Raw genomic sequence first — 23854 nt, 5'->3', positions numbered from 1 at the left:
ACACCCATGCCAACGCACATAACAATTTATGTTGTTACTGGGAAGTTTTGTGGTTTTCAATGTTCAATTCAGAGAGAACTTGTTCGTAGATTCTTTTCTTTTGCCTATAGCTGGTGGAAGTGGGGTCCCGGGGTGGCGACGATGTCTGCGTAGGGCCCGCTCTGGGACAGGTTCAGAGCGCCCTGCTTCTTCAGCACCAGCAGGCTGAAGAAAAGGGCGGCAGCACGGGAGCGAGAGCTTCCTTCACACAGGGCATGCAGGCTGTACACAGCGCTACGGCTACTGCTCTGTCTCTGTGGCAAAACACACACACACGTTTACGTAAAGAAAAAAAAAAAAAAAACAGAACGTGAACTGACAATTAAGGCTACTGTAGCATTCATAGTAGATTCCTCATATATACAAACAATAAAAAGTAAGAAAATTCCATTTTCCAATAAAAGTTTAAGCCCAAGTCATTTAGACTAAATTTAATTATGAACCATTGACTGAAATAAGAGAAATAAGAATAGAAATGCCAAATTTAAAATCTCTTGTGGCTTTAGTTTAGACTCATCTAATCACTGGGAAGACTGTGGAATGTCACACTTGGAATAGGGATCAGCAGAAGCCTGGCATGTTGATTGAGTTTGTGCCCTCTGTGTTGTAATAAACCATCCTACTCCCACCCACAGCCTGACGCTTAATCCCTTCTCTTTCGTCCTCAATGCTACGGGACAGCAGCTCAGATTTCACTCCAGGGAGCAACGCGACAGGCATTTAGACGATGAAGCTCAGAATAGGCCTTTGATTGCTTCTCACTTTCAGGGCCAGAAGAAGGTTCTGTGCTCGGTTGGTCATCCTTCTCTCCTCCGTGTCCTGGCTCACCGGCTCAGACTGCAGTCAAAGGACAAAGTGGCCTTCAATTAAAGTTTGTTGAGAGTCTTCAACCTTTAAACATGATGCTGATGCAACTAGTGCTCAATTTTAAACTGGTAAACATTTCATGGAAATATGTGAAACACGGCTGAAGGCATTTGTAGATCAGAATTGAAAAAGCACTGGAAGGTTTTCTGTGAGCACCTGAGTATGTGGCACGGTCCATGGGAGTTCCCTCTCCTCTGCAGAGGGCAGCATGGACTCCTCAGAAGGAGGGTCGGGCAGGGACACATCCTGCATGCTCACCTCCTGAGCACGAGAGTCGTGCTGAGATGATGAAGAACAGGATGGAGAGAGTGTTAGAGGCAGACAGGGAACGGTGAGGGTAGATAATACCACAAATCCTTCCGGTACCTTCGCCTGTTCCCAAAGCCCTGATTGACGTGTTCGATGAAGGCCGGCCCTCTCCAGAACCTCTGCTGCTCCTGCGGCTCTACTTCCATCCCAGTCCGCAGACACCTGGAGAAAGGTGGCCTCCTCCAAGGGAAAGGCGCTGGCCTCCCTCTCCCCTAAATTCAGACACATTTTATATGAGGACGGCTAAAAACTTGAATTTGAAGCCAGTTTTGCGGCCTGCAGACTGGGAACATCCCAGATTAGCTGCAGTTTTTGAGGACAACTGTAGACCATTACAGCAGGTTTACACTGTAGCTGTGTGTACCATTAAGATGAGTGTTTACTACTTAGCACGGGGCTGTGTGGCGTGGGTGCTAGTTCATGTGTGCTGCACCCTCTCTTCGCTCCCGCATGTCTTCGGGGTCGCTGTCATCGCTTATGCCATCTGCCACCAGTTTTCCAGGAGACACTTCCCTCAGGAAAAGCTGGAAGGGGAAAGAAAGGAACCACTTGCTCATCACAGTTGTCTCATCACGGTTCTTCAACAATGAGGCATGAGAAATGTGCAACGACCTTTCAAGCGAGGTGAAGTGGACATTTAGGACATTTTTTTGGTACCAGGAGGAATATATGAATGTGTTATGTTCCTTGTCACCTGCTGCAGGGTGGGGTGTATGACTGGAGTGCAAAAGCTCTGGAAGAGGCTGTCCACTCCTGCTATTGCCATCCACTCCATAAGCTGGCGGGTGGGCGGGGCTATCTCCATAGGCCTTAGCAGACTGTTGGCATCAGCTACCTGGCCCTTCATGACCTCATCAGAGAGTCCAATGGTTTCATCAACCAAAAGAGACCGCTTTTTCTTTCGTCTCTTCATCTCTGAAGTCGTTAATCACGTGACAAGCAGTTTCCTTATGAGTTATGAACTCCATTTATGTGAAAACCGCAAGTGCCAACACTTACGTGTTGCAGCATCTGGTTCCAGTACATAACACTCTGCCATGTTCTCCACCAGAATGGTGGAAGTCTGAGCACAAACCTGGGTGGACAAATCCTGCACAACTTCTACTGAAGCGTCACCTTTCACAGACATTCATTTACAAACAAAATGTTTTTCCTTTCCCCCCAGTTTCACTGCAATACTTGCTACAGCCAGCAGGGTGCGCTTTCATCCCATGGACTACCTTCATCAGTGACCGCTGTTGGCGCTGGTCTCTCAGGTGTCTCATTAACAGCACAAGGTATGATCTCTTCACTGGAGTTATCAATAAAGTCTGCAGGAAAACAAACATGCTAAAAATACATGATGTAATACTTGCCATGATTAAAAACAATGTATAACGTAAAATAATAACAACAGTATTCTTCACCCTGGTTTTATTGCTAAAACTATTGCTACTAGTTGTGCTCAGCTCTTTTTGCCAGCCAGCACTGTGACATACCAAGCAGGCTGAACTCTTTCCCTTCATCACCAAAGCCATCACCATGGAGACCGAGACTAGCAAAACTCACATCTGCCCATCCAAACAATCCGGTTTGGTTCAATGAGGTCTCTTCACCTAAACATTAAAATATGTTATTAAGCACATTATTCTCTTTGTTCATATCACAGGTCGAAAAAAAATAGTATCTGGGCTATTGTGAGACTGTGAATTTGGAAAAAATATATACACTTTTAACATCTTACTGTGTTCCATTAAAAAAAAAAAAAAAAGAATGAAGTATATACTTAAAAACTCCATAGTGAGCATGCTATTTCCAAACTCTTCTTTTAGAGTGATGTCCTCCGTACGACACTGATTCAGTGTGAAGTGGTCCACAGCATCAAATCTGTCCCACATAGCCCACCCAGATAACATTCTTTTATGAATAATGAAATTACACAGAGACTAAACTGCGTATATATATATAATTATGCTGGTTGAGATTTTTCATGAAAGTAACTGATGCTGGAGAACATTTTAGTGTAGTAAAACCAGTAATGTATGGTATAAATTAGAGGATGTGTGCTGTAATTAACAACCTGGGTTCAGTCAGATGCGGGTCAAAGTCGGTGAAGTCCTCCTGCAGCGTAATGGCTTTGACCATGGCCTCCATTCCATCCTGCGGAAGGTCAGTCTGCTCTGTTTTGAGAAGCTACAGTAACTAAAAGTGTTCCCAGATGTATGATAATTAGCATATTGGCACAATAATTTTACCAAAGGTCCCATCATTTTCCCGAAAAAATCCTGATTATTTTACCCCTTCATTTAATGGCTGTTATTTCATTAGTACCCACGACAGGGTACAGATGTTTTCATCTGGCTGCACACATACTTAGCCTGTTTATGCACAGTGATCTCATGTGCCTTTATAGCCAATCAATGCACAATCTAACACATAGGTGTCAAACTCGCGACCCATAGGCCACCTCTGGACCTATCATTTAGATCTATTATACTGGCCTGGCAATATGAAGCACTGATAACACACAAACTACAGATCCCATAATGCAGTGCTTCAGTAGCCTTGCTGAACGCAATCCATTCTGTAGGTAAAAGTTGCCTTATACAATATAATATGCAGTTTATGGTAATATGTATTATTGAAGCACATTTTCTCAGAAGCAAAAGAATGGAAATTGCGTATTTTTTTTCAAAATACGGTCATTTCAAGATTCTGGTACCATAATTTAACATTTAGGATCTGGCAACATCGGTGACTAAAAGCATGTACAAATGAATGCTCAAAACGCCTTGCTGCTGTCATCAATAGTGTGGAAATAATAATAATAATAATAAAACCACCTCAACGGTTGTGAGGTCAATACAAAAAACAACAACAATGAAATACCAGATGATGGCGATTAATACAAGAACGACGACATTAATAATGATAATAATAATTAAAAAAAAACCTGGACGGAAGGCAAACTTGATTTTGACCACTGCTTCATTGCAGTCAGCCAGCAGGTACTTGGTTTTGCGTGAGTAAATCTTCACCACACCCAGAAGCAGGTGGCCCGAGGAACGCAGGCCAATTTTCACCTGCTATTGGAGCAAACCGACGGTTTACATCGTAAAAAAAATATTTCATATTTAACAGCGCGTGTATTTCTGCCTTCGCCGAGACCTACCTGAGGACCGATGATGTCTTGCACCGTGGTCTCCAGGTTCAAGTCGAACACCTGCGCTTTGGTGACCTTCTTCTCCCAGTGGGCGGCCAGCCAGATCCTGGCCAGCGTTCCTCGTTTGGAGGTGAAGAGATGCGTGTAGAACATCGTTCTGAGCCACCGCTCCTACACACGCAGACTTCGGTCAGAACGGCAGTCAGCTTCGGCTAAAGGTTTAATGGACACGTCCGCAACCTCGTGGCATTTCTAGCTGACTAGTAGTACGTTCTCGTTTACTGGGGATACCAACGGTGATAAGAAAAGTTAATAATAAAAAAAACAACAAGGAAACAAGGTCACTGACGTCAAAAAGCGCAATATTTTACCTCAGATACCTTTTAGCATTTCACATTAGCATAATCAACATAATAAGGTAAGGCGCCGCATTCAACAGCAAGAGACCGGTTTCGACAGAGATACCCAGCCGCTGAGGAAAGTTGCACAAATGTCTTCGTCTCTTCGTGATTTTGTGTGTGTGATTTATATATATATATATATTTTTTAATTGTCGGTCAGTTTTAGCCGACGCGAAAAAGAAGACTTTTTATCTGCGGCCTCGCGCTTCCCGCCGGACGAGCCTTGTAGCGCTCGCGTCAATTAAAATAAATAGATTTAGTTTCAAATTTCATACAGGGCGTGCATGGGACAAACGTTCGTTCGCCCGAAAACTATGAATGAACACAGGTGGAGTTAACAAAAAAAGGTGAAATAACTGAATGTTTTTTTTTTTCTAGTTTCTTCAAAATAGCCGCCCTTTGCTCTGATTACTGCTTTGCACATTCTTGCCATTCTCTAGATGAGCTTCAAGAGGTCGTCACCTGAAGTAGTTTTCTTAACACTCTTGAAGGAGTTCCCAGAGGTGTTTAGCACTTGTTGGCCCTTTTGCCTCCACTCTGTGGTCCAGCTCACCCCAAACCATCTCGACTGGGTTCAGGTCCGGTGACTGTGGAGGTCAGGTCTCCACTTTTTGTTAAGTACATAACTCCACATGTGTTCATTCATAGTTTTGATGCCTTCAGTGAGAATCTACCAACGTAAATGGTCATGAAAATAAAGAAAACACATTAAATGAGAAGGTCTGTCTAAACCTTTGGCCTGTACTGTAGATGACTCAACATAAATCATCCTTCGTTTAAAATGTATTGGGGGAAAATGTTACCCTTATTTCTTTTATCTTAAAAACTATTCATCTACATTTTAGGTGTTTAGCAGACGCCCTTTATTACTACCAGTAGTTAGAGGGACAGTCTAGGGTTAAGTGTCTTGCCCAAAGACACAATGTTAGCAAGTGGGGAACCTGGGTCTTCTGCTTCACAGGTGAGTGTGTTACCCACTAGGCTACTACTACCACATCTATAGATGTATTGACATAAATAGAACTATATGAAGTGTGTTTCTTAACCATCACCCTTGGTGAGCAGTGTGGGGATGGTGCTCTGCTCGGTGGCAACTTGGGGATTCGAGCCGGCAACCTTCTGATAACAGGTCCAGTTCCTTACCTTCTAGGCCACCGCTGCCACTGAGGAAGCGGAAGTGGAGTTTGTGTTTGCCCATTGTTTATTTAGTAATTTATTACTTTGCCTATTCACAGATGCTATTGATAATGTTGGGAGGGTTTGCTGATCTTGTATTTAACTGTAAGGGGTTTAAATCATGCAAGTGATTGGTTGTCTATAACGGTGGCCATGGCGTTACATTTAATATTGTACCTCAAAATCCGGGCCATGTATGGAGCATGGATTTTTCATTCTTTATCTGGTGTTGTATGTTGTATCATGTAACTGTAACTTCATGTATTGGATAGGTTGGTCAGACAACGCGAACCACCCATTGGTCAGTAATGGATGGTCCTTGTCATCCAAACATCATCTCAGCATTCTGGGGTGGGAGTCGGTCTATGTCAATCTCTGTCATTCTCATTAAGCGGGTTTAAGAACAATGGACTTTTAAAAAAGGAATTCAATAATTGCTCATCATTAGCCGAATATATTCACAAGAGAATGCATCATGGTTTATGGTTCATGTTTTCAAAAACAATCATGCAACATTTTATTTTTTGAAAAAGAATCTGTTTGGTAATTCAAGGATATGAATGTAGCCACATTCAGAAATACAACATCAGCAGCAGCGCTATCTCTTGGCATAAACTTGTGATAAAGAAATCCACTTCTCACATGCCTTCATGATCTGTCTTCCTGAACATATTTTATGTGGCCTGTGTGACCTGCTATGCTACTTATGAGGTCCACCCACACAAGCCAAATGAAGTTTGATTTGTTTGATTGACAAATTATTTAGCAAAGGTATCCCAATTTTTTAGTGTGTTGGGTAATTTAATAACAGGCAGCTCAGCTTTCCCGCTCTCACTTCTGTGGTAATGTGGCAGAAAATGCGATTTCTGGTATGAAACAAAAGAGCATGAAAATATCATAGAGTGCAGAGAGATTGACATTAAAAGCTGTAGATAACTGTTTTTTACCCTTTAGTAAACCTATACACAGAATGGCCACTGTCTTATGGAAGTATTTATGCAGAAAAAGTATTAGAATTAAAAATAAAAAATACAAAATTGCTGCAACTGAATGCTTGATTGTATCTCAATTGTAAATACAGAATTTAAGATTCAATATGCAAAGTGATAAACATGCAGTCCAAAATTTATAACTTTAAATATTTTCATATTGAATCTTAAATGCTGTATTTACAATTACATTAATACTTTCTGTTTACATACTGTCCTATGCTGCATTAGAAGGTGGTGAAGGGAGATGTTGGAATGTTGTACCTAGAAATGTTTTTTGCTCGGGTTTCATCCTGTTTTCTCTCAGTACCGGCATGTAGGTTAAGTCGATTGGAGATTCCAGATTGCACCAGGGTTGTGTGGGTCTTCCGCTGGTACCATCTACAGGGTGAAATTGCTGGGATGTACTATGATAATGTAGTATAAGAAATTGGTAGGGAAATGGATGGTGCTGAATGGTTGGCTAAAAATACAAAAATGCATAACACCTGTCAAGTCTCATGTGGAACCTGGAATCTCATGTATCTCATTAAATTTCTTTATGATGTTCAGTCTAGACAGGTATGATAGTGGAAGATGTAGAGTGACATAAATTTTAAAATAATCTAAAAGCGCATATTTACAGTTATAAAACAGTTCTCAGACAGTTATGTAGCAAGTTATATCATTCATGTTTAGTTGTGGGTGGGGCATGTAGAAGTTTTTCCTCATTACTTCCTCTTTAATGAACTTCTCCTAGATAAAAAAAAAATGATTAGAGAACTTTGAGAACCTTCAGGGTTCAGAGTTCTCATTAGAGACCTTCAGGGTTGCTATGCCAGGCCTTATTAAAAGTGAAGCTTTTAATGAGTTTTTGACAGCAACAGAAGTGGCCTGGATTATGTGGATGTGTGTTTCAATTATGAATCTGTAGGTTACAATGAAGGTTGTCAGTTGTAAGTGAAATGGAAGTGATGGTGAAACACAGCACAGCACATGGTGACACAACTAAGTATGTCCTCTGCTTTTAACCATCACCCATAGTGAGGAGTGGGCAGCCATGACAGGCACCCGGGGAGCAGTGTGTGGGGCTGGTGCTTTGCTCAGTGGCACCTTAGTGGCACCTTCCTTACCCGATAGGCCACCACTAACCCCCCTTAAGGACCGCTGTGTAGATTTTGGCCTCTTTTGCCACCATAATTATAGACATTGTTGAAGGTTTCTCATTGTCTCAGCTCTCATTGTATGGCTATCGGTCAAGATGTGTGGTCATTTCAGAGAAGCAGAACTGTTATGGCCGAAGGGCCACAGTTCCCGGGATTTTTTTCCATGCCCTGTTGACCCTGGGTTAAATGAATGGCATTTTAGACTCCAAAAGGCTTGTAGCATGGCATGCATGTGATGCAACGTTATTCATGGCTAATAATCTTTTCTTCATTTTGACAGTAACAATACAAATGGTTATTCAGAAAAGGGCATTTGGCATTTCAAGATGCACGTCATGAAGGTAGCATTCAATTACACTGCTGACCTCAAATGCTTGCCATTTAAGAACGGTCGACAATTCCACACTAATCATATTTCTCATTGATTTGATCCACCAATGGTAGGCATCAGTATTTAGTTGTTCTCAACTTTCACAGTGGATTTACATTTTTTAAAAATCTGGAATCAGTCACTCAACCTGGAATCAGTCACTATGCTTAACCTTCCTGTTATTCAGGGTTGTGGCTGCCGGAGCCCAGGACACTGGGTGCAGGGCACATGTACCATTTGCTTTTAGATTTGCCATTTAATATAGGAGTACATGATCAGCCCTTTTAAGGCAGGAGGAAGCTGCAGTATGGGCAAAACTGGGATTCGAACTCACAACCTTGGAGGTGTGAGTCCGCATCGCTATCTACCGCACGGCCCACATGCATATTACAAGGCTCGTGTTTATTCTACCTCTCTAATTCACTCATTCCATTTTTTTCTTATAAAAGGACAAAGTTTTGGGGATGTCTTCTGTAAGGGTTTCACTTGGAAAAACGGACCTCGGTTTGGCTTTACAGTACATGTGTAAAAACGTCATGCTCATTCTTTTTATTTCTATTTATATGGTGTCATTTTCCAAAGATTTCTAAATCTAAGCCAATTCAAAGCACAACAAAACCTGCTTCCCAAGGATTTTAATAACAGCGAATAAAACATCACATATATGTCACATAGGTGCAAACAAACCTGACATACAGTGGTCAGAAAGGGAGGGGTGGAACATTTTTACATACAGTTTTTTAATTTCTCACTCGTTATTACCAATGTGTCTTTAAAAGGTGAGTCGTATTATGCCAAAGGCCAATTAGCTGGATGGTTGTCTGACAACCAGCACCAATGGTGTCCTATAGATGCTCGTCTACATCATGTAGTATCGCTGTACATTCAGTCCATAATTTGCCTCACTCATAAGGGGCTAAGTGCATTTGACTCATAGAAATTATGCATGCAGTTGAAAGGCGTTCATCTTGAGTCCTTTTTCCAGTCAGACAGCAGCAATGAGCGCCTGTCTCTTCTCAGGGACTACCCTACTGTCCTTCAAGTAAAAAATGAAGACACTGCAACACATGGTGTTTCCTTGGTGTACCTGGGTTAGAACCCTGTGGGGACACACGTTAACACTCACGGTTCAGTGCAATGAAGGTGCTAAATTAGCCCACGTATAACGTCACACTGTGATGAGCTGGTGCCTTGCCTGGGGACTGCCTTGCTCAGGTCACGTCCAAATATCTGCACTCTGTCACAAGCTTTTCTTGGACCTGCTGAGGAGTTGTGCTGGATAGTTAATAAAAAAAATTGTCCTTTCATTGAAAATGCTTTCAATGTGTGGAAAATCATATTAGCTTTGACCTTAAAATGTTCTTGAAATGTCCTCTTTGTGTATTTTTGTTGCAACCACACCACCATTACTCGAATAACATAAAACAGCAAAACCGTTAGGACCAATGCCTTCCCCTAAAACTAATTTTGTTTTCAGCATTCATTTATAAGCCTTGTGTAAAACGCACAGCAACTAAAAATACATATATTTGGATGGAGGCGAGCATGAGTGAGAAATTACACAGCTATTGCGCGACATCACGCAAACCAGCCGCAACAATGCTGGTAATTGATACGCAGCTCACAGCTCAGACTCCCGCAATAGTCCATTGAAGCCCTTCTCTTGGCCCGTCATAGACAATAGTCTCAAACGGGGATGAAAAGAAAAGGCCTGCACTGCGCTTGTGAACATATGATAAGTCTTTACCCATGAAATAATTATGCGATCGGAGCTTCCGTCTACTGACAGGCCATTCCCATTACTCTCCTCTATTTTTTTTTTTAGGTTTCTGATCCTCCTAATCTCCTGGCCTTTGCCAAGTGCTACGTCTCTTTTAATATTCCCCACAAGCGCAATGCCTCTTAAGGAATCCAGTGATGAATTGACTCCATTTACACGCCCCAGCCGGCCCTCTGTTCAGTACACCACTTCCTTAACAATCGATGAGCAGAGGACGACGCGGCTGGTGTGTGGCGTGGCCACGGTGGAGGGCAGCTGCTGGAGCTGCTGGTGGTCAGTGGCTCTCCTCTCCAGCCCTCGTCTCCGGCAGCAGGGGAGGCAGAAGTAGCCGAGTGAGAAGAGGAACAGCTCCCGGTAGTTGGCTGAGACCAGGTTGTAGAGGATGGGGTTGATGGCGGAGCTGACGTAGAAGAGGACGTTTGTCACCATGTAAAAATAGTGGTAGAAGTCATACAGGCTACTGAGAGGGAAAAAAAGAGCCAAAAAATAAAAAACAGTAGTCCTTTTAATATCATGACTCTGTTTTTCAAAATGAATGTCATTAAATTATGGAAATAGAGTTGAGAATATGTCATAAAATAGTTCTAGATCAGGGGTTGGCAACCCATGGCTCTTTGTCCTTAAATAAAAAACAAAAAATTAAATTAAGTGTATTTTATTTGTAGCAGTTATTGAAGTAATTATTGTGATCTTGTAACATTAAAATGCAATGTTTTTTTTTTTTTTCTAAACATATGTCACAAATGCAAATGTATATGCATCTATGCCCGCCACTTCCACCAGAGCTGTCAATCAGTTTGTTGAATTAGATTAGTAATCAGGATGACCAGATCTCCTCTTTCTCCCGAACGTGTCCGAATGGGTTTTGGTGATTAAACATTTGTCACGTCATCAGCTTCTACACGCATATTCATTCTAGTGAAAAAAAAACATCCACAGACGTACAATCGTTGCCAACCCCCGCAACTATTTTCTTTGCATAAATTAAATTTCACAAGCTTGCCTAATTTTTATACATAGCATATACAATACAGGCCAAACGTTTGGACACACCTCTCATCCATTTTTTCATGACCATTTACATTCTCACAGACGGCATCAAAACTATGAATGAACGCGTGGACTTATGTACTTATGTACAAAAAAGGTGAAATAACTGAAAACATGTTTTATATTCTAGTTTCTTCAAAATAGCCCCCATTTGCTCTGGTCCGGTGACTGTGGAGGCCAGGTCTCCACTTTTTGTTAAGTACATAACTCCACGTTTTCATTCATAGTTTTGGTGCCTTCAGTGAGAATCTACCAATGTAAATGGTCATGAAAATAAAGAAAACACATTGAATGAGAAGGTGTGTCCAAACATTTGGCCTGTACTGTACGTGAAAAAACAATATATGCAGTGTTATCTTCATTTTACAAGTCAAGAATTTGCGGCTTCTGAATTTTCCCTTTTGTGGAAAGCAGGTCCAAATGTCTCTTTTAGTATTAAAGGTTGCTGACCCCAGTTCCATTTTTAGAATCAGAGCACCGATGACAGGCGATTAAATATGATCCACTAATGATGATATGATGCTCATCTAAAAAAATTCAAATCCAATACAAAAGTATAGCTTCACTAAATCATCATTCTTCTTCCAATGTAACATTTTATTCTCATTATGTTCTGACTTTTAACTTGTAATTATGCAATTTAGAACTTTATTGTTTTAGTGTTAATTATTGAATTTGTATTATTTTCTTCTTCTTTTTTACTTTCATTTGGACCGTATAGTTTTCACCTGTACAGAATCCATTCTTCGCATTTTTGTCACTGTACTTACTCCGTCCACTCTGTGATGTAGCAGAACATGAGGCGGCGTGTATGGTAAGGAAGCCAACACACCACGAAAGCAACGACTACCACTCCTGACAAGGAAACAGAGGAATCTGCAGTTAGTTTTCTGGCTGGTATTCCGGTATGTGCAGACCGGACGAACGTACGTACGCAGCATGGCCACGCTGTGACGCAGCGAGCGCTCGCGCGACGTCTCGGCAGCAGCGCTGGAGCCAGCCGCGCAGTTGGAGTCATGCAGCATGGCCTGCTGGGACAGGTTCTGCAGCTGTCTGCCAATGAGCCAGTTGAGCAGCGAGATGACTGCCACCGGTATTCCGAAGGAAAGCAGGGCATTGACCTTTCAGAAAGAAAAACGAGTGAAATGTCTCAGTAAAGGGAGCACACGGGACCTTGTTTGCCATGCCAAGATTGGTTCGGAAAAGCCGTAGGAATAAGACTTGAAATTGAGTGGCAGAGAGATCAAATGAGAAATCCGGTGGAAGGCCTAGAGTAATCCATTATTAACCCTAGGTCTCAAATAAAAGATTAACTCTGGCAGGTTTGTTCCTCTGTGCACTACATACACAGGCAACGAAGTAATAATAGTAACGGTAGCCTGAAGTGAGCAAGAAAATCCCTATCCAGTGCTGAAGTGCTCCACCTCCTTTTCTCCATTCCCCCATTACTGGCTCAAAGCCGGCGTGTGGCATTAATAAATCCCGTTTATTTGCGCGTCTGAGGATCTGCATCCGCGGGAGGTCCTGTGTCTTGCCGAGCGCAACGCGTTCATCTCAATGTTGTAACCATAGTGATAATCTGTGTTCTTTAGCCATAAACAGATATCCTCACCCAATGGTTCTTTAGATGTTATTTCTATGAAATTATGCCTAACCCTAAAGGCATTTCTTTTTGTTCCTCCAAAATACCGAAATAATACATTTACAGGCATGAACAGAATTTTATTGTACCAGCCTCTGTTTGTGTAAATTACAATACATTCAATGTCCCATCATCTAATTTTGCCTAATTAGTTATTCCATATTATTAAGGATTTTAACTTTAGTCTGAAATTTAAAAAAGCATATAAGTAAAGGGAAGTTATGCCTGCTAAGGGTTCGAACAAGAAAAATTAGACTTTTCAATCTGACTGCGTCATTCACTGACGTCCGTCACGGTAATGGCGAGTAGTTCCACTAAAACCATCTGGCAGAGACGAGTAGCTATGACAGAGACAGCCAGGTGTTCTAGGCTATAGGCATAAAATGGATCTGGACATTAACTGATTGACATCCTTGGTCTAACCCTTGTAAATTGATTGCTTGAATGATTACTGCATGCAGTACAATGATTGTTATGCATTTTAAGAGTGACCCAACAATTTTATGTGTGTATATATATATTGCTTTCTTTTGTCAGAAAAAATATACTTTGGACACTTAAGGTGCATTTTATACGTTGAATCAGTTCCAACAAATTAGGGTGTCACTCAGGGTCACAGTGGGTTTGAACTCATAATGAGTGATAATAAAACATGAATACTCAGCCAGTCACATCTGTTGGCTGTAAAATAATATTTCACCCACCTGTAGAACGGTCTTGGCGGTGGAAACGGAGGAGATCGGCGTGCAGATCGTCTCGTTGCCCACCGTCTGCAGCCCCATGGTCAGCAGCATCGGCGAGGCCAGCAGGAGCGAGACGAGCCACAGGGCGCACAGGAGCTTCCTGGTGCGTCCGCGGGACACGATGCTCTTGGCCTTGAACGGGTGACACAGCGCCAGGTAGCGCTCCGCGCTCAGGCTGGCGATGTTGAGCGCGGTGGCGTAGGAGCATCCGTCCCGGAGGAAGTAGTACCCACGGCACACCACCTCCCCGAAGGCCCACGGGTGGTGCACCCAGATGAAGTTGTAGAGCTCGACGGGCATGCAGAGGACGAGGATGAGGAGGTCGGACGCGGCCAGGCTGGCCAGGTGGTAGTGGATGGTGCTCTGGAGATGGGGCAGGGGCTTCCTCCTCACCACGATGTGCAGCGTGATGGCGTTCCCCAGGCAGCCCACGGCAAACAGCGCCACGTAGATCACCGTCACCAGGACCCTGGAGTAGACGTCCGTGTTGACGTCCAGGTAGTCCTCGGCTCCGAGCGAGGAGTTACCGAGCAGGAGGACCTGAGAGACGTTCTCCGGCGCCGGGGCGCGAACCGCGGACAGCACTTTTCCGTGGGCGGGGCGCGACGCGTTGCCGGCGCTCATGCCTGCGGTCGGAGCCGAGACGCGAACTTTAAAAGGCAGCCGGCCGCGGGACTCCACCGGGCCACCGGTTACCGGGGACGGGAGGGCGGCGCGCGTAACGGGTGGCGACGCTCCTTTGTCTGGTGAGGGAATTACGCAGCGAGTCCGCCGCAGCTGGAGGCGTTCCGAACAAACCATTACATCTGTATTTAATAACGCTCATTTTCGGCGTGACACTTCGGATTCAGTATATTAAAGTCCAAAAATGTTGTTTTGTAATTTTTTTTTTGCCTTTGCCAAGAAGTCATAATTAGTCATTATAGTTTTAAACGAACTGCTGCATGCATCGCGTTCACCCTGCCTGCGCAACACTAATCTTTTTATCAGGAGGATCTCCTGGTAAAATATTCTGCCTGTCAAACTGCTTGCATTCGGAGTCCTAATTTGAATATTTATGCTCGAGGAGCTATTGGGAGTTTTGGTCGCTTGCGTTACGCAACTGGACGGCAACCAAACGCAAATTCGATACGATCTAACATTTTCAGAGGCTCGGATGTGCAAATACAACAGGTACACTTGCTGTGCATGTAGAGATGAATAATATGCATACAGTACTGATAGGAACCAGCAAGAACAAAACCCTGGTTTATCTCAGATTTTTTTAACCAACCAACATATTTTTCTTTCTTGTTGTAGATCATTCGTTAGTGGGTAACACACTCACCTATGAACCAGAAGACCCAGGTTCAAATATCACTTACTACCATTGTGTCCCTGAGCAGGACACTTAACTCTGAGTGTCTCCAGGTTGACTGTCCCTGTTGACTGGTTGTAAGTCGCTCTGGACAAGGGCGTCTGATAAATGCTGTGAATGTAAACTGAAGAGACCAACCCCCAGTTCATCTAGCTCATCTCTACATATAAACAACCTTTTTTTCAACATAATTCATACTTTCATTTTTTAACCTGAATAATTTGTGTGCTTTACTTTTTTTTTCAACTCGTGAACGTAACAATTTAACATCGCACAGACACAGACTTAAAAGACAGATACACACTGAACACCATAAATGATCAGACGTTGATGAGACACAACAACGGTACTTTTATATATATGAAAACATGCGGACACAATCAGGGCATTAGGAACCCACACAATGAACATCAATCTGCAGCCCTGAAAAAAGGAAGTGCCTGTGCGTGGTATGAGTGAGTGTGAATATGTGGTGGTGTACGATGTGTGTGTGTTTGGTGGACTGGCCAGACCCAATGCTGTCCTTGCCAGCGTTTTTACTGAGTCTAGTCACTGGGGTCTGGTATATATGAAGGTGTGTTGTTTTCAGGAGTTTCCCCGTTTCCCTGTTTCCACTTCCTCTTTGGTGACATGACTTTTTTTAGTCCCCTTCCTGAGTAAAACCTTTACACATATTTGCCTTGATTTGAAATCTGTTTGAGATTTTATGTCACGTGATGCCGCACACGCGCACCAGGATCACGGAGACGAGTGACGTGATCGTATTTAATCACCTGTCGCCGGTGCTTGGATGGCTGTCATGGCTTGGATTTGCAGACCAGCAACCAGCCACGACTCAGCTCACCCCGAAGCCAGTAAGACCAATCCTACCCTGGTGTCTATTCCTGTCTTGCAGCTCCGGCAGCTTTTAGTACCAAAATAAGCTCATCACTGAAGTCCCATTTTTGCCAAACTAAAAGTAATTTAACTAATACATTTTTAACATATGTTTGTCCTTCATTGAATTCAGTATTTGCTTTGTTGTTGTAAAAGTGATCATTCAGGATGAAATGTCCTTCTGAATCATCCTGCAGTCAGTATCTAAATAAAGACTGTGCATTAGACGTGATCTATGCTGATGGACACATCTAAAATAAAGGCATTCATCTGATGGGATTTCAGCCAGTTTGAAAAGTGGCCACAGCGCAGCCAGACATTTCACAACGTGTCCGCTTCCAAGTTATATCATTCTGGACACTGGATGCTGCATAATTATAAACAAAAACTGCATGTACTCATCCATATTATACAAAATAAATATCTCAGAAAAAACTGGAACAAATATCTCAATGCCATCACTCCAAAAAATGACTGACACCTGATTTCTTTTAGGACTTCTTTCTTAAATAGTCACATTTTGTGTCACCCAAATGCAGAGAAAACAGTCCTTTATCTGGAGATGTTGCCTTTAGCGTTGGTTTAAGGTCTGATGTCTGCAAGTGATGTTCTTCTGATGCCTGTAAAAGGCTTGTGTTCTGAAACAGGGCTGCACTTAAGCCCGTTCAGAGGAAGTCCAGTTCTTGGGCTCCCTGAACTATATTTGATGTGAACATCAGAGGTCACAGTAAGTTTGCTGTGCTTAATGCTTAACAAGGCTGCATCATTTAGACAACGTCTACACTTAATCTAATACTAGAGTGATAGTCGGGCTGATCAGGTGCCTGGGTCTTTACAAGCAAAATTAAGTAAGCAAATACATTTTAGGAAGACTTTGTGGACTGGAAGAATCATAATCCAGCTAATGTATTGTCTTTGAAGGTGAACTGGCATCATGTTTTTTTTATTTTTCAATCATTTGCTGGGTGTCATGTATTAAACATAAGTTCCACTTTGAGTACACCTCTCATCATCTCCACCATGGCACAGTCTTGGTGGACAAAAGATTCCCACAAAATCACCCACAGGACAATGGAAGATATACTTTTGTCCCCAGTTTTTGGCGGGTCTGACAAGGAACTCTTCTGTTGACAATCTGTGTCTCCATGTCCAGACTAGAATCCTACAGACTCCTTCTCGCAGACAAGAGGAGATATTGAGACAGTCTAGCAAGGCTTTTCGCCCGCAATCACACCACAGAACCTACAGAAAAAGGCGGGAGAGGACGTTGCAGAAGAGAGTCTAGTTGCAGAAAACCATAAACCAAACAAGACACATCATAATAAAATTGTTGGTTACATCTAGGCTTGGACTGTTAATGCATTAAATGCTAATTTGATATAATTAGTTTGTTAAAACTAACTAAACAGATTTAGTCTTAAGAATGAATCACAATTAATTATTTGCCAACTGTGCAATTAACTCATTAGACATTGATGCATTCTTTAAAATCCTCAGAATGAAGGCAGCATTTCTGAACTGAAGGAGAATCGATCATGATACTGATTAAAATACAGCCTACACTCAACTTACATTTACATTTATATTGTAAGAACAGCATTTAGCAGACACCATTATGCAGTGTGACAGTTGCACAATGGTAGTAAGTGAACCTGTGATGTTGATGTCTTCTGGTTCATAAACCACTAGGCTACTACCACCCTACTACTTATATTTACATTTAAGGCATTTGGCAGACGCCCTTATCCAGAGCGACTTACAATGTGCTTTCAATTTACCATTGATGAAGTGATCAGTTCTGGTTCACTAGGACCCCCAACTATGAATACAATCTTTTTATTCACGCTGTTGTAGATTCTGTACACAAGTTTGACAATAAGAAAGTAACAAGTTAATCTAAATATTCTTTAAAGAGGAAGGTCTTGAGCTGTCGTTATACTCAGTGACTGAGCTGTTCTGACCTCGAGGGGAAGTTCATTCCACCACCGAGGGGACTTTTTGAACCATCAGTGCTCAACCCCTTTTCCTCAAGATCAACCAGGTGTAGGTGCAGCCATAATCTAGCACTAATCATGTCAAGACATTGTCATGTATGATGGTTGATCATGAGAAACAGAAATGACCCCCTGGACCTTCACCAACTCTTCTTCCATTAAGAAGCAGGACTCTGGCATTTGAATAGAAAATTATAAAATGGTTGCAGTAATTTTGTATGGTACTACAAAATTAGAGGATTTGTAAAATGTGTAAAAATGCAGGTGCACTGGGTCAGCTGTCCACAGATCACTTCCATGAGAGTGTTCCCGCTTTATCCGCAGTTGTGGAGGCCCTAATGGTCAGGGGCGGAGTAAGGAACCGCATGGAGCCACAGAGGGTGCACACTCTCAGCCTGACTGCATGCTGCGTCCGAAAGGGGCTCAGACCAAAAAACAGCAGACACCGCTGTGCACAGGGACCAGAATAAACAAACAGGATGACAGAGGCATCAAAATGCTCAGACATGTCTTATATAGAGCCATAATGCATGCACTTTTTAGCTCTTTCTTTCAATTTCTTGTCCTTTCGTGCCATAAGTAAGATAAAAATAAATATTTGTGACTGTTTTGCTTGGCCTTTTATTCCTGCGCTTTGTCCTTGTGTGTGCTGTATAATTAAACACAGGTCCATACAATGGCTCACTGTCACACAATAAAGGCAGATTTATGTAACCAGAGAGTGGTCCCCAGTCCCTAGCAACAGTTGATAAGTACCATGGTTGCCACAAGGCACATTCAGATGCAAATAGTGGTTTTCCCTTCCAGAACGGCTTCAGGTTGTTGTAAAGGTTTGAGCTGCCACCACCCTGCCTGCATTTAGATAGAAATGCCAGGCCCAGAAATCCTGCAACCATGATGTTATCATCACCAGATGAAATCTTGGGCCGTCGTATTCACTGCGTTGAGATGACTGGGTGGAATTACACTAATCTGGAGTGATTTGCATGCAATAATCCTTATCCATGTAACACACATAAGCAATATTGTTTTGTTTTATTATCAATATGAAAATTAGTCCTGATGTGTCTGATCGAGTGTTGGTGTTCCGTTCCTGGTGTGGAAGGTAGCAATATATGGAATCATTTGACAAAACTAGACCAATAAGTGATCTGCACCAATTAGATATGTGTTTCGGATCTCAGTCAAATACTGACTTGATTAAGCATATGCAATGCGCTGGTGGAAAGTGGAAAGTGAAGTAATTGTCATTGTGAAACATCATGTCCTCTGCATTTAACCCATCACCTTAGTGAACAGTGCACAGCAATAAAAGGCGCCCGGGGAGCAGTGTGTGGGGACGGTACTTTGCTCAGTGGCACCTTGGCGGTTCGGGACCGGTAACCTTCCAATTATCGGTTCGCTTCCTAACCCACTAAGCCACCACTGCCCATATATGTCATTACATATTTTGCTAGACAATAGCTAACACAGAGCTAACAATAAATTGTTTTCAGTATGAAGATATTTCATATTGCTACACCACCATGTTCCACAACTACTTGCAATATCTACATCATCAAGGACTGGAGTCCTTTAAAGTAAAACAAAGCCGATTTAATAGAGCATGTCCAGAAGTAGAAGAAGTAGAAGTGCACCCCAGAATGTGTTGTGCACTGTGGTGGTGTGCAGCATCTAGGGCTCAACCCAACAAAATTACTTTTGGCTCCACGGGGGTCTATGGGATTCTGACCTCAAACTGGTGTCTGAGAGGTCTAATGCTAACATGATTAAAAAACCCGCATCTTGCAAGCCGTGCACATCCCAAGGACCCAGGTGCCATCTCCAGAACAGTCGATTCATCATACTTGAGGAAAATGCTCTGTCACCCCACGAAGCCCAAAGAGTAGAATGGTACACTCAAAATAGCATACCTACATACTGCAGTACAGCCGAGCCCATTTTCGCCAACATGCCTGCTCAAATGTCCATTGCTTTCTTTTTTCACTTTCACCACAGCCATAAAAGCTTCATCGTCAAGGCCATGAACGCATCAGCGTGTAACCAACTGCAAAGCACATTGCAATGGCCAGACTTTAAAAATGTTTCATATTTTCTAAGAAGAAATATTTTTCCTACTGCAGTGACTCAGGAAATGTATAGAAAGCAGAAAGGGTCAGCGATCTCCAGTAAATTTTTTTAAAGGATGGAAAATCTATCTGCGCATAATAAGCTGCATTTTGTTCCCTTGACCTTGCTGCTAAGAATGTATTGTGAATGTTTCATTCACAATAAAAAAAAAGCTGGCAGGAGAACAATGGCATTGTTATATGCCGGTTCTTATATGGTATATATATAATGGAACAGGCTTGCCGCTCTGCTTCAGCAATTTAAAAGCAAAGTCTATATAAAAAAATGCTACATTTTCCCCGCAGAATCCAGATAGGAACCTTTCTTCCCGCCAGGTCAACGACCGATGCAAAATGACCCAATCAAAGTGAAATCTCTGAAAATTGCACCCCAACAATCTGGCCAGCACTTGCAGTTTCAACTAAAAAAGGCAGAAGTTTTTGAAAGATTACATGCACACAAGTGCATATACTCCAAAGGATGGTTGCTGAGTTAATTGCATTTGAGGCCTTTTTGATCAAATGTAATTTGCATAGATTAAGTTGTAATTACAAATCTGCATAGTCAAAAATAAACAACAAAAACACATAATGAGTGTTTGATAAAGTGATACGCTTTTCCCTTGACTGATCGGCTACTCTAACAACAACAACAAAAGATGTACTTTGGGAATAACGAGAATCATAAATTTATATCAACACAATGAATCGCAGCTTCAATAAAAGCCCTTCTGTTTCAGGCCTGCAGAGGGTGCTGTAGGAAAGCACATCTCACATCTCAAACTTGAACTCATGATTACAGCTTCTGTAATATTACTCTATATTACACAATTAAAAACAATTCACTTCAAACGTATCTTTTTCTTTTCCAAATCGATTGTCATTACGGCTGCTGAAATTGGATGTGGTATAGATTGTTCGAGTAGGAGAAGAAAACAGATGAAATTATATAAATAAAAGGGCTGATGAAATGCGGTGATTACTGATTGTTTGTTATTCTGTAAGATCTGCAGCATTGATCTGTGCACCATCCCATGCCGTCCTGAAAATAATGAAAGGCAGAAGAGCTAGAGGGCAGCAGATGAGGTATAAAAGGTCCGTGGACGCTTGTAAATCGGCCACGTGGGCCGTTTTATTTCTAGACAGGCTGTGATCTTCTGAATTAAATGCCTATATGGACATTTTAAGAGGTTGCAGCAAGGTGAAAGGAGAGGTGGAAACAGACCGGGAGATGCGAGATAAACAGCACATTGCCCCACAGCCCCACAGTGTCCACAGCCGACTGGGCTCCTTCGGCGCGGAGATCTCTGGGCTCCCTGCTCAGACCGTCACCCAGCAGCCGCCTAATGGAAGCTGTCACTCAGGAGACCCGATGCGCCGACATGGCGCGAGCGCTCGCTCACCGGCCCCAGCCATAAATCAATGCCTAGTTGGGGAACGTGAGTGGAATTGAGAGGGAAAGGGGGGTGCGTGCGACGCTGATGAAGGCTCTCAGGAGGAGAGGCTGAAACCGATTCCATGCAATTCAGTGTAATCAAGGCAAGGCCGAGATCCCAAACTGCCTCTGAGACTCTCATGCCCTCATTTGTTGGAAAGGAAGCATGGGCTGAACAACCTGTTGCCACGCTTTGCGAAACAAGATTAAATAGAAACCATAACCATGAGCCACATGTCTACACAGAGTTTTACGATTAAAAATGTGTGCAGGTAACGAAGCTCGCTTCATTAACACATCAGTGGCCTGAATGGCCTTGTTTTGTAGCCAACTGTCCAAAGCCAATGGCGGAAATTGCGCTTGGGTCTTTCATCACATTAGCATAACAGATGAGTGGTGCTGAATGTCCTCCGAATTCGTGCCCAGGAGCTGCACATTCGCACGAGCGCGTCCTGATCCGAGCCAGCAGAAATTGCCTTACATTCCGGGGTGGGGTGCAGATGCGCTGGCCTGATGGATAAGCGTGCCAATGTGCATTTGTGATTCGAGCAAAATATATATTGCCTGGGGGAGGTGGCTGGGAACCGGCTGGAGTAGCTCATCTGACAAATCTCCTCAGTAGCCCAGGAACCTCTACTGTGGCCTGAGGGAGTCAACAAAGACATGCCGAGACGCACCGAGCTGGAGATCCTGTCTGACTGGAATGTTGATCAACCTTCCCTCACCTCATCCTTTTCCAATGAAGAAATCTTCCAGAATTCCAACAGACAAGGGTCCAACATCTGACAATGACGCTTCTGGCAACTTCTGCCTTTCTTTTAAAGGGAGCAGTGTCTCTCTCTCTCTCTCTCTCTCTCTCTCTCTCTCTCATCTATATGTATATAAGAATGTGTTGGCATGCATACATACAGTCCTTGACAAAATTCTTGTCCCTTATCTATTTTGTAGAAACACCTGAAATTAACCTGAAAATTAAAATTAATCAATTGGTGTTAGAAATAACTCATATGAAAAGCTAAAACACTACTAAATGATGTTTAATGCACTGAAATGAATTAGTTTCACTAAGTTTAACTAAGATCCAAATTTAATATATTTTATGACTTCCATGAGCTTGAAGGACTACATCCATGCGGTTTGGCAAGGATTCATACAATGTATTGATGAAGTCATCAGGAATAGCAAAGACAGCAGCCTTGCAATCGTCCAAGAGCTCATCAATATTCTTTGGTTTCGTCTTCCATGCTTGACTGGGCTGGCCAATCCTGGAGCATCTTGATCTTCTTTGCCTTGAGGAACTTTGATGTGGAGATGGAAGTATGTGATGGAGCACCATCCTGCTGCAGAATTTTATGGTTGAGAATATAAAAGGTAGATAACATTTCTTTGGGTTTCAGACTATTGATGTTGCCTTCCACCCTGCAGATCTCTCACACACCCCATAATGGATGTAACACCAGACCATGATGTTCCCTCCACCAAACTTCACTGTTTTCTGGGTGAATCTCGGATCCATGTGGGTTCCAGTAGGTCTCCTGCAATTCAACAGAATATTAATCTGAAAAACCCAGCGTCCTGTGGGCCTTGGCAAATGCCACACGGTTTTTCAGTTGTCTTTTGTGTAGTGCTGGCTTCTGGGCACTGATTCGACCATGGAGGCCATTTTGAGACAGAATATGACAAACTGTTTTGGTTGACACAGGGACTTCAGGTGACATGGGCTCGTGGAGCTCTGCTGCAGTGGAAAATGGGTTGGCCTTGGATTTTCGAGCCAACAAATGGTCCTCTCGAGCAGTTGTCATGCATGGTCTACCTGACCTGGGCTCCTCAAAAACGTCTCCAGTCTATTCAAATATTTTTTTTATCCTCTGTACTTGACGCTGAGACACATTGAAGGTGTCTGCCATGTCAACAGTGGATCTGGTCTTCAGCCTCTTGATCATCAACACTTTAGTCTCAGGGTGAATGTTAGGCATGTTTGCAGAGGTCTAGTTGTAGTTGATGTGAAGGTCTAGTCTACTGGGCTTCTTTTTTATACACACATGAGACCTAATTGATCCATTATTAGTGACAGGTGAAGCTCATATGACAAGGCGACAACACTTATGTCTTTGCAAAAATTGACTCCATGGGCTTTACCAAGCTTTGAATATTAGAATAGCTTTTGACAGTTTTGTTTTGCACTGAATGATTATTACAAAAGCTTTTGGGAATAAAATGAGCCATTTCTGAAATATATTTCAGCGGCACTTGAGGTCAATTTGTACACAAGGGACTGTATATGCCAGGTTCACACATGGAATTACAGGAATCTGATGGAGGTATTTTGTAAAAGATGCTCTTTCCCTAAATTATTTTAAATACATTTTCAGAGCAAAGCTGAAACCTTTGGGGAATGGAATTGATCGATAACATGGTTAGTCTGGTAATT

At 42.6% G+C, this 23854-nt stretch overlaps 2 protein-coding genes across 3 annotated transcripts; both read right to left on the bottom strand.

The window, feature by feature from the left end:
* Nucleotides 1–104: 104 nt before the first annotated feature.
* rad21l1 (RAD21 cohesin complex component like 1) lies at nucleotides 105–4510 on the bottom strand. The gene is made up of 12 exons (XM_028993369.1): nucleotides 4367–4510; nucleotides 4148–4277; nucleotides 3272–3374; nucleotides 2981–3081; nucleotides 2691–2810; nucleotides 2436–2525; nucleotides 1910–2130; nucleotides 1649–1739; nucleotides 1273–1427; nucleotides 1063–1185; nucleotides 802–876; nucleotides 105–293 (listed from the first exon to the last, which is right to left on the bottom strand). Exons 1-12 carry the CDS (start codon nucleotides 4508–4510, stop codon nucleotides 105–107), a joined length of 1542 nt encoding a protein of 513 aa, XP_028849202.1.
* Nucleotides 4511–9196: 4686 nt separating this feature from the next.
* On the bottom strand, nucleotides 9197–14391 carry LOC114798630 (neurotensin receptor type 1-like). 2 transcript variants are annotated; one of them, XM_028994493.1, is made up of 4 exons: nucleotides 13615–14391; nucleotides 12203–12389; nucleotides 12039–12123; nucleotides 9197–10678 (listed from the first exon to the last, which is right to left on the bottom strand). In XM_028994493.1, the coding sequence occupies exons 1-4, from the start codon at nucleotides 14275–14277 to the stop codon at nucleotides 10396–10398; spliced, it is 1218 nt and encodes a 405-aa protein (XP_028850326.1). In that variant the 5' UTR covers nucleotides 14278–14391; the 3' UTR covers nucleotides 9197–10395. The 2 variants fall into 2 exon arrangements, with proteins under 2 accessions (XP_028850326.1, XP_028850327.1); XM_028994494.1 differs by having other exon boundaries at nucleotides 9197–10675.
* Between the last annotated feature and the right edge of the window lie 9463 nt (nucleotides 14392–23854).

Source organism: Denticeps clupeoides, chromosome 10 (assembly GCF_900700375.1).
Source record: "Denticeps clupeoides chromosome 10, fDenClu1.1, whole genome shotgun sequence".
Taxonomy (NCBI): domain Eukaryota; kingdom Metazoa; phylum Chordata; class Actinopteri; order Clupeiformes; family Denticipitidae; genus Denticeps; species Denticeps clupeoides.
Note: the sequence above shows the minus strand (reverse complement) of the source record. Positions and strands in the feature narration are given on the sequence as shown.